The 10,701-nt window shown below is 41.8% G+C and overlaps 1 protein-coding gene across 1 annotated transcript; it reads left to right on the top strand.

Moving 5' to 3' along the window:
* Positions 1-1,192: 1,192 nt before the first annotated feature.
* Positions 1,193-9,840, top strand: NUP43 (nucleoporin 43). The gene is made up of 8 exons (XM_026044407.1): positions 1,193-1,312; positions 1,601-1,723; positions 1,954-2,031; positions 3,032-3,209; positions 4,924-5,059; positions 5,754-5,905; positions 7,451-7,573; positions 8,910-9,840. Exons 1-8 carry the CDS (start codon positions 1,193-1,195, stop codon positions 9,122-9,124), a joined length of 1,125 nt encoding a protein of 374 aa, XP_025900192.1. The 3' UTR covers positions 9,125-9,840.
* Positions 9,841-10,701: the final 861 nt, after the last annotated feature.

The following is a 10,701-nucleotide window of genomic DNA, read 5'->3' as shown; positions in this document are numbered from 1 at the left end:
CAAACGAGTCACTAAGAGGTGGCCGCCCTGCAGCAGTGCTGAGTGTGTGAGCATGAGCAGGTCGGGGGTGTCGCGGGGGTCTGGCCAGGCAGGCAGCGCCGTGGGTCGCTCTGCTGTGGCACAGGGCCCTGCYGCTCTGCGCGGTGTCGGCGCTGCAGCACCGTGCCCATCAGCTGTGCCTGCCGGCACCTGGGCACTGCTCGACGAGCTGCGACCACCCATAAATACAGCACCCACACAGAGCTTCCCTAAAACCTTGCAGAGTGATAGCTGAGCAAAGCAGATTAGAAGAAAACAGCATCTTCAGAAGATGCATAATTAGGTTTACCCTGCCCTTGAACAGCCACTGATCTAGTAAGTGCCTTCATTCCCAGGCTCCCTAACCTCTGGCAGAGAGGAATGTTTTCCTCCTTCCACTYGCTCTCATAACTTAAGCCACATTTAAAGGATATCCCTTAGGAGCTCCCCGCTGCTTTGGCTAGTATTTTTGGATGTAATGACCAAGGTTAGCCCTGTCTAGACTTTAAATCCCCTTTTTGGTGACCTCAGAAATATTTGGTGAGGTGTATTTTTTCCTGATTTTTTTCCTCCTTTTGTTTATTTAAAATCTGCTGTTACACTGCAACAACAGCACACATCTTTCACAATGATCAAATATAGAGAACATAAAGATAGTATAGAGTAGTCCTAAATCCATCATAGCCCTCAACTCCATCACATAGCATGCTGCCAAAATACTCCYTAAAAGACAAGAAAGAAAAGGCAGAGTTTTCCTGCCCTAATGGGATGGCCCATATGGCCAACCTACTTTCCACATGCTTTTGACCCAGCAACCCTGTGCAATGAATGAAGCTACGCAGGAGTAAACGAGAAAAATACACAAAGATCGGAAGCTTATTTTCTTGCAGAGCAATCAGCAAAAATACGTGGGACCCTTCAGTAATCGCGGAGCGCTGCCTCAGCTGTTCTGCTCTTCGCTCGCCCGCGTGTAGCTGCGCTCCGGGCTCGCCTGTGGCCGCTTCTCTTCTCGCTCCGCTGGSGCCGCCGCGGGCGCCGCGGGGCCACGGCCGTTAACGTTAACGGCCGTTAGCGGGCGCTGGCGGCGCCGGCCGCGCGTGTCCCTCCCGGCTCGCCGTCGCGGCGCGGGCGCAGCCAATGGGCGCGGGCGGCGCGGCGCGGCGCGGCGGGCGCCATGGAGGACGTGTGCGCCAAGTTCGTGTCGCAGAAGGTCAGCAAGGCCCGGTGGCGGCCGCCGCCCGCCGCCGCGCTGCGCCCGCCCGACTGCTTCGCCACCGGCTCCTGGGACAACGAGGTAGCGGCGCCCCCTTCCCCGCGGCGCCCTTGAGGGGAGCGGGGCCGCGCGGGCTCCGCCGGGCCGCACAGCAGCTGCTGCCCACAGGACAGGCCCCTCTTCCCGTTCCCCGTGCTGGCCAGGCCTCCTGCGCTCCCCGTTTTATTCCTCCGTGGGGTGGCCCCCCGAAGGAATTGCATGTGTAAAGGCTTCTCCTTTCCCCAAAGATCTTGAAATCCAAGCTGTCTGAACGCTGAATACCCCCGTAAACTCTCTCCGGTAAAAGTGGTGGTGTCGCTTTCCGTGCAGGATAACAGGATTTCCATCTGGTCTGTTGGAGACCTTGGCAGTGTGGGCCTCAATGGAGAATACCAAGGAGAGCCTCAGCTGCTGTGCGACATCAGGCACAATGGGGACGTCATGGACATGCAGGTAAAATTGTTGTTGTTAGTAGCTGTGTGTTGATTTTAAGGGTTTGTCTTCAATGAGAACATTAGTGATACCAAACTGGCAAAAACATGACATTTAAAATGAAGAAGAGGATAAGTGATCAATAGAATTTTGTACTTTTTCCTGTATCTAGCAATACTGTAAGTCTAAACTCAAAATTATTATCTTTGTATTAATGTCAACTYATAAAGACACTTCTCATCTCTTTTTAGTTTTTGGACCAAGAGAGAATTGTAGTTGCTTCATCAACAGGAGATGTGACTATATTCCGTCATCACCAAAATAATCAGGTAAGTCGTTTGGACTGACTTTAGGTTGCCCTTCCGCATAGAATGATCTTGCATATGATTCTCAAAACTACTAGAGCAAGAAACATATCTACCAAAATCAAGTGGGTTTTTTTGCTTGTTTTTTAAGCCTGTTAGGAAGAGCTTGGCTGTTTATGTATAGAAAAGGAGAATAAGCCTTGTATGCGTCTGCTAAGCCRGATCAATAGGCTGACAGGCTGGGTGTGTGTATATCTGTAACCAAACAGTCCATACACTGAAAAGACAATTTAAGAGGTTAGATTCAGTTGGTTATGAAAGAATAAAGAGGGTGAGGGGGAAGGGACCATTAATGTACCTGTGCCTGCCTTACTAGTTTTATGCATTCTTGACCTAGAAAAGCTAATATTTAAAACTCTTTAATTTTATCATTTCATTCAGATTAAACATTGCTCTAACAGAGTATATAGTAACTTCAGCTTACCCACACTGGCACAACAGAGAGTAATATTTCCTAATAGTTTAACTTCGTACCTAAGATAAAATCATTTTCTTGCAATCAGAATCTAAATTTGACTTTAGCTTTTTGCAAAGGCCYAGGGTCTTTTCCCTTGGCCTGGGGAAAAGCTGAAGAGGGTTAAGTCTTGTGAAAAGCACAATCACAGTTCAGGAACAGATAGTTTCAGTTTTCTGTGTGTGTTTTTTTGTTTTTTTGTTTATTTGTTTTTTGTTTTATTTTAAATTTGGGGAAAAAAAGTGCTTCAGAGAAGATGACATAAGCAGAAACATCTGTTTGATTAAAGTGCTTAGGTGTGTAGTGTTAAGTGTAGAGGGAAGCTACAGATCACTGATTCTTAGAGGGAACCTACAGATCACTGATTCTTAATTATATAAAAGATTCTCATTGCTCTAGGGCAATATATCTTTACTGGAACCAGCTGCTGGTTTTGTGAGTGTATTGGATGCTTTACTCTTACCAGAATGATAACTTACCAGGAGAGTTTCCTGTCTGGTTGCTCCTTAGACTTTATCTGCCAACCAGCGGTGGGAGAAAGCTCATTATCACGTGGATCGAGGGGCAGCGTGTGGTGGGGCAGCATGCACTGGAGTGATCTGCAACAAYCCAGAAATTGTCACTGTTGGAGAAGATGGTAGAATAAATTTCTTCAGAGCCGACCAAAAGGATGCAGTGAGAACTATAGGTATGCCAAGAACTGCTTAAGCCAGTTGCTGTTCGTGTGTGTGTTTGTTTTATTACATTTTTTTTCCTCAAAAAAATCAGTTGCGAGTTGAATTAAATAATTCCAGTTGAATGTTTGTGCTTGAAAGCTGTTTGAAGGACATCAGCATGTTGCTTGATAAGGGTATTGTGAAGCTGGAACTTKCTCCCTGGAGCTCCGGTTTGCCTCTAGCAGATGAGGGAATTTACAGTGATAAGCCAATTAAGGGGGAAAGTGCTTGGAGATTTCTAGAGAGGGTTACTTGTTTGTGGGAGCATGTCTGTATACATACAAGATAAATCCTATTAATTACATCCATCCCTTTCCTGGGCACAGGGCAGAAGATTTTTATTAGCACATACCCACGGCACACAGTAGCTCTCTTCCTTTTGGGGAGTGGTGAAAGGGACTAGCTTAACTGTCTTAATACTTGTGTGTAAATAAAAAAAATAAAATTAGAATAATCTTTTAATACAGTGTTCTAGTGCAAGTTTAATAGTGTTTTGTTACCCCAAAAAAACAGGTGCCAATAAAAATCTCGTGTTCTGTTTTTCTCCCAGGCAATAACTTAGATTACATTTAGATTTAATAATGCACAGGATTTTAATGGTGTGGGGTTTTTTTTTTCTCTTTTCCAGTTCTTAGTACAGACTCCTAATACAATGGATCTTACCATTCCTGAGAAGCTGAGCTGGCTACATGTTTTCATAGAACTCATAAATTAATACTTTTTGAATAACAGATTCAAAAAATATAATAGAAAATTTATATGTCTAATCCTAGCAGAAAAATCCCTGAAATTAGAGGATATAAAAATGTTCTGGAGATATAAATATACTGTATTGCCAAATTRCATACTATTATTCTGCCATATATTGCTTAAAATCCATTTAAATGCTTACAGTCCATTTAAAACTTCAGTGGTCAATAATCTTGCCTTTTTGTAGGTAATTTCTCCCTCTAGTCCTAAACAACTCCAACTTAATCATTTAAAAAGTAWGCAGAAAATAAATCTTCTTTAAATGTATGCAATGTTGAAGCAGTCTAACTTGTCTGTCTCAAGATGAGAAGTTTGTCTCCTGTGCAGCACCCCACCCCCCCCAAAAGAAAAAAAACAAACCTCTACCTGCATTATTAGAATGAACTTGAACAAAGAATTTAAAAATACTTAAAAATATTTGGGGGTAAAAGTAGCCATAATGATGTGACCCAGCCATGACTAGAATAAAAGTTACATAATAAAAAGAAAATGAAGTTGTAAGAATGTGCTATCCATGTTGTTCTGTCCTACATTCTCAAAAGATTTACCTCAACGCGGAGCATATAAGGATTGCATGTTATGAAAGTTAGGGAGTTTAAAGCATTCTCGATCCCAGCAAGACAAAGAATCTTCTAGAACAGCAATTTGTGCATCCTGCAACTCCTTCAGTATAGCTTCTRGTCTATCCAGATGTGTGTCTCGGGGCTGTATGTCACAGAGAGAGGGCTCCTTTTTTCACAGGGCACGGGTGCGACACCTGAAAGTGCCAGGTGACAGTGGGTTGTGTCTGCCGTGGAAAGGCAGAGGTTGTAACAATGCTGAAGTGAAGTAGTTGTGCTGGGTTTGAGGAGACACTGCTTCAGAAGACAACTGCAGGGAGCATTGCTTGTGTTTGCCTGAATTGCTACTTCAGTGGTGCCCTGATCTCTCTTGCAGACAATGCCGACAGCAGCACGCTCCACGCGGTGACTTTCCTTCGCACCACTGAGATCTTGACAGTAAACTCCATTGGACAGTTGAAAATATGGGACCTCAGACAGCAAAGAAATGAGCCATCTCAAATATTTTCTTTGTAAGTCCTTTGTGTTTTTAGAAAGGCTTTTTAACTTCCTTTTTTGCTTCCTTTCCCTGATTAAATGTCCTCTCTGTTCCTCCTCCCCCAGTTTGATATAAAGTTTGACTTTCAAAATGTTTTTGAAGGACAACTTTGACACAAGAGTGGAGAAACTTAAAGCTAGATTTGAATCCGTTTACCGAAATGCAGAAACTTAAAGCTAGATTTACATCCTGTGACCAAAATGCAGAAATTTGAAGCTAGATTTAAATCCTTTTACCAGTGAAACGATTCCCAGTGTTAACATGTTGTGGGTTACTGCAGGGTTCTGGTAGAGATGGGTCTCTCTCTATTACTCTTATAATTTCTGTTTCAAGAGATACTAACATGAAATTCAGGGTAGCATTCTTATTGCTGTAGGTACAGTTAGAGTAGCATTTATAAGTGAAGCACTCTCATTCCTGTAGAGCTGTCAGGTAACATGTAAATGCCTGCATACCATAGGGCACAGAGCCTGATGCTTGCCTGCTTGCAGCTTCATGTTACTACTGTACCTTGAAATTCCAGGAGGCATCATATGGATCTATCTCTAGTGACCAGAAAATATAGGAACTTAATTGGCAGTTAGTGTGGTTGTTGGTCAAACTTCTAGGGATTAAGAAGCTACATGTTGAACTGGGAATTAATGTTGTTCCTTCTTCCTCTGCTGCAGGACAGGTGACAGAGTTCCACTGCACTGTGTGGATAGGCATCCCAATCAGCAGCACATTGTGGCCACGGGAGGCCAGGATGGCGTGCTGAGCATATGGGACATCAGGCAGGGTACTATGCCAGTGTCCCTGCTAAATGCTCATGAAGCAGAAAGTAAGTATCTGGATCTTAAAATAAAAAGTTTTCCTTGCAGAACTGTGCTGGGCAATTATTAAATGTTGTAGGAACGGCAGAGTTGTTTTCTGTTACAGCTATTTAATACGTCTTCAGGCAGTTGTAGGGGTTTTTTTTGCCTTGTCTATATATGAGACTCTTGTCTAAAAGGCAGTTCTCCTGAAATTTGAATTAGTGAGTGGTTTAAATCTTGAATGAGTCATCAGATGCATTTGATTAGAATGAGTTTGTTTCTAGAACATAGGTATATGCATAGTCTCAGCTCATAATAATTCATGCTCTCCTATTCTGACATAGTAAAGAAGGAATGCAGCTCCTGACAAGCTTGGAAAGGGGAAGTTAAGGAAGGAAGGGGTTGGAAAATATTGCACTTCTGTTTGGTGCCTCAACAATGCTGACACAGTTCACTTTTCTGGTAATATTATGTGAACAAGAAGATAGCGACTCATTCCATGCTGGTAATTTATTGATTCAATACCAGGATTATATTTAGCAAGTAAATTGTTTCTTGAGATAAGAACTCTGCCTTAACTATTTTGACAGTTGTGGTATTTGAAAACAAAATAACTCTTTGTTCTGGGAAAGAATGCCTGCTGTGTGCGGATTTAAGTTTAATGGTAGGGAAGGCAGCATGAGAAAGCTATTTAGAATGTCTGAATTTAGATAAGATTTTAACGTGTAGCAATTTTCACAGTACTGAAAGTGCAACAGAATGAAAGATCTGTGTTTTCAGGGAAGGGAAAACTGCAGTGAGTTGCTGATGGCAGTTTCCCTCCCACCCTTCCAAGAATGCAAGGTTTTGGAGAGATCTGGAGTCTTTTATGATAGTGACTGACCAGTCACAGTGCCCAGAGCTAAGTATGTGGAGTTTGTGAAAAGATTTTGCTCAACCCCAGAGGCTGAGATCTAGATAGTTTACACTAATTCAAAAAAGTGCAGATAAACTGTTTTGGTTTCTACCAGAAAGCAGTATTCCTTATCTGAAGTGCTTCTCTCTCTCTGGAGCTGCTCAGTATTTCTTCCTTCCCTTTTCCTAGTATAGCTGTAGAAGGCACTGACTGTACAACTACTTTGTGCATATGGCCAAGGTTTTTCTGTAATGTGGTCATGTTAGTTTACTGTTATATGTATGATTCCTTTTATTTGTGCCTGAGCTGTTGTATTTCAGTATGTTGCAATAGCAGGACCTCAGTGGCCTTTGTGAGGCACCTTCTCTCACCTGCCCAGTTCAGAAGTGCAGTATTTGCAGTGCCAGGAAGTGGTGATGGTCGTACATTTTGACAACTGTCCATTCTAGTTTACTAACTATAGTATAACTAGTCTGTACTTARAAAGGTACCTTTATATGGTTACCGCCATAAATATTCACTATTTTTAAGACTAAAGTAGACTCAAAGAACTTTATAGTAACTAAGAATATTCTGCTCTTGGATTGATTAACTTGTGTAATTTTTGTGCARCTTTTACCATGAGCAACATGGCTTGCTCTCCAATAAGTGTTTCTTTTTCTCTCATTACTTCTAGTGTGGGAAGTCCACTTCCATCCCTCTAACCCAGATCACTTATTTACGTGTTCCGAAGATGGTTCTCTTTGGCACTGGGATACTTCCACTAGTGTATCTGAAAAACCTTCTTTTCTTCATCAAGGTGAAGATTATTATTTTTTTTTTTAAGTTGACTTGCACTGAATTTGTCACCTGGCAACTTAGCTAAAGCACTTGATTTCATATGCTCCAATTGCAAACACATTATAGAAAATGCATATCCAGCACCTTTTCTTAGACAGGGGTAGGCACTTTGAAAGATGAAATACTTATGGATAACAATGTTTTTATCTATCCTCACTGTGTTTTACCTGGTATATGAAGAGACATGTAAAAAATTTAAAGGATAAATTGAGTTCACTTAAATCACATCCATATAGACCAGAGATAAGAGACCTAAAATTACCTGAAYCTAAAGGAGATCTAAACTATACAGTTTAGAATATACAGGTGTTAGGTGTGTATACAGGTGTTGAACTATACAGGCGTTAGAAAAAAATGTATAAGTTAATGGGATAATAGAATTATGAATTTACTCTGCAGGCAATTTTTTTTTCAAGGCATGATTGTCGGTGAGTGAAATGGTATCCCTTTGTATTGCTAGGGTTTTGAAGACGTGAAACTGATATCAAAAATTGTTCTTGCATTCTAATCTTGGGCTGCTTAATTGCTTGCAGCTTCAGAGAACAGTCAGTGGGGAAACTTTCAAATGTCTTTGGCCTCAAAACTGTGACTCAAAGTTGAGTTCTGTTCAAGAGAATAATAGTATAACTGCAGATCAAATTGCACTCTGCATGTTCTCAGGTATACTAAAAATAACCCCTTAAGTGCACCACTTCAGACAATGGTAAACTTTATCCTGAGTGAATGGTGAACTTTATCCTGAGAGAGAGCTGTCAAACTGCGAAACTTCCATTTGATATTTTTTGTTGTCTTGTTTTTGTGGGGAAAGAAAAGCTTGAAGACAAATCCATGTGTGTCACTTTCTCCGGATTAAGTAGGGAGAAAGTACAGAAGGGAGTAAATATTAAAGCAAAGCTGATGCCTCAAATACAGCAAGATTGATGCCTAAATATACTGCTGCATAAGCAAGATAATAAATCCATGCTTGCTTTCAGTCTTCAAATAGAAGGGTAACTTGTAGTTACTCATAGTGTTTGTTCAATGAGATGAGTTCTTAGTTGTGCTGACTTATTTGTTCCCTTAACTAAGGAGAGAGGTGGGTAGCAGGCTTCTGTAAAGGTTGGAAGTACTTATGTTCTAGCTATCTTTTATTTTTACCAGGGAGGTACTGCATTTGTTAATATGAAAAATCATTTAAATTTAAAATGCTATTCCCATTATATCTGTCCTGTACTTGTTAYGTTTCTCTAAATCTTGAGACTGTTTTAAATAATTTTGAACTGACTTCTGTTTGTCTTTCCTTCCCTCACTTTTAGGAGGAAAATCTAGTACATTCTTTGCCCACAATACCATTAACCAGTCCGTAGTAAGTGCCTGGCTAAGCAACGACCCTACCAAAGACCGCATGGAGATTACCAACTTAATTCCAAATCAGACTTTGTCTGTGAACAGTTTAGATGTTTTAGGACCATGTCTAGTATATGGTACTGATGCAGAGGCTATTTATGTTAACAGACACCTTTTTGCATGATACTGCTCCAGGATCCCTTTGAGTCACCTTGAAGAACTGGGAAATGCGTCAGGTTCATTGGGGTTTCCAACTAAACTGTTATCAGCAGGTGGGAGACGCCTACACCTTGGCTCTGCTATTGCAACAGGAATGCAAATTACCTCGGACTCTTAAAGTTGTCCCTTATTTGATGCTGTACTAGGGGTAATCAGCTTTTTTGTACGTTTTACCTCGTTTCTTCCCCCCTGCCTGTCTGGCTTTGGTAAGCAGGAAGCTAGTCACAGGTCAGGGTGCCCGTTCTTAGCTGATGTCCGGAACATACAAGGTGAAGAAAAAGAAAAACCCTGGTTATTCATGTTTATGTAGAGACATTTCCATGTATTAAGACCAAATTAAAAGGTTCTTTGATATTTTTTTTATGTCGAGAGAGATGGCTTTTTATTTGGGATTTTATATATATATTTTGGAAACAAAGGTTTTTATGCTGGTGCATAAGAATTGGAAAGGAAGACTAAAAGCTGTGAAATGTAAAAGGTTCTGTAGGAATCTTAACATTTTAGTAGCATTTCTTTGGATTACTGCAACTTCATCATGGATGCAGCATGTTAAACTTGATCTTTATAATGTGCCTATAACTCTCTCGTTGGAAAAGTGKTTTTATAGCTTGGTGATCATAACTGATGGACACATTGGCTCTGTTTTAAAAGATGTAATGGAGACTTTGTCAGTGTTGGACATGGTCTTTATCACAACCAGTTTTGCATCTAATCTGTTTTGTTAAAAGTTAATTTTATGATTACTGCCATACCTACCTTTATGATTACTGCCATACCTACCTTTTGTTGAGCAGAACCCTTCCTCTTTTTAATAAAAATATTTTGTACAAGATATTCATCTGACTTTCTAGCTTAGTTTAATAGTGTGTGTTTAGTTACTGTTGCAGGAGGGTGAATTTGGAGTTAAGAGCTATTTGGATAGGGCCTGGGAATGAGATTTGGCACTCTGAGGAAGTCTTAAGGTTTGTGGAACAGCAGGTGGAGTTAGAAGGCTTTACAATCACTTGTGAGCAAAACAGCATTACAGTATATTCTTTCAAGATACCTCTTCTGAAAATAACTTTATCTGAAGGGAATTTCTTACGTGTCCAGCTGAAGAGCAGGGGCTGTACATAAGTTACAGAGAGGCATTTTCAGAAAAGAATGTGAGGTGCCAGCTGTCTTAGTGAACTTTGCTTCCTACTTGTTAGAACTAAACATATTGCTTGAGCATGGGGAGGCTTAAAGTGGTAGAATATACACTTTGCTGCATTATTCCTGCTTTTCTGGTAACCTATAGCCCTTAGTCTACGAGCAGCCTTTCRCTTCAGCTCAAGGGAGCTGTTTTTCCCTGGGAACAGCGGGGTGCCGGGGGCTAGCTGCACAGCGTGCAGCTCACAGCGCCACGCAAGCCGAGGGGCGGCGATGCCGCCTCACGCGTAGCGGGGCTCCGGTTCTGCGGCATTCCAAGSGAAGCAGCAGAAGCGGAGCGCGAGGGCTCCGGGCTGCGGCCGTTACGGGGCGGTTGGGGGCGACCGTTTCCATCCGTTGGGGGGGGAGGGG

The sequence above is a fragment of the Nothoprocta perdicaria genome, unplaced genomic scaffold (genome assembly GCF_003342845.1).
Source record: "Nothoprocta perdicaria isolate Ctin4 unplaced genomic scaffold, notPer1 scaffold_36, whole genome shotgun sequence".
Classification (NCBI taxonomy): Eukaryota; Metazoa; Chordata; class Aves; order Tinamiformes; family Tinamidae; genus Nothoprocta; species Nothoprocta perdicaria.
The sequence above is the reverse complement of the archived record's forward strand: the minus strand, read 5'-3'. Positions and strand labels throughout refer to the sequence as shown.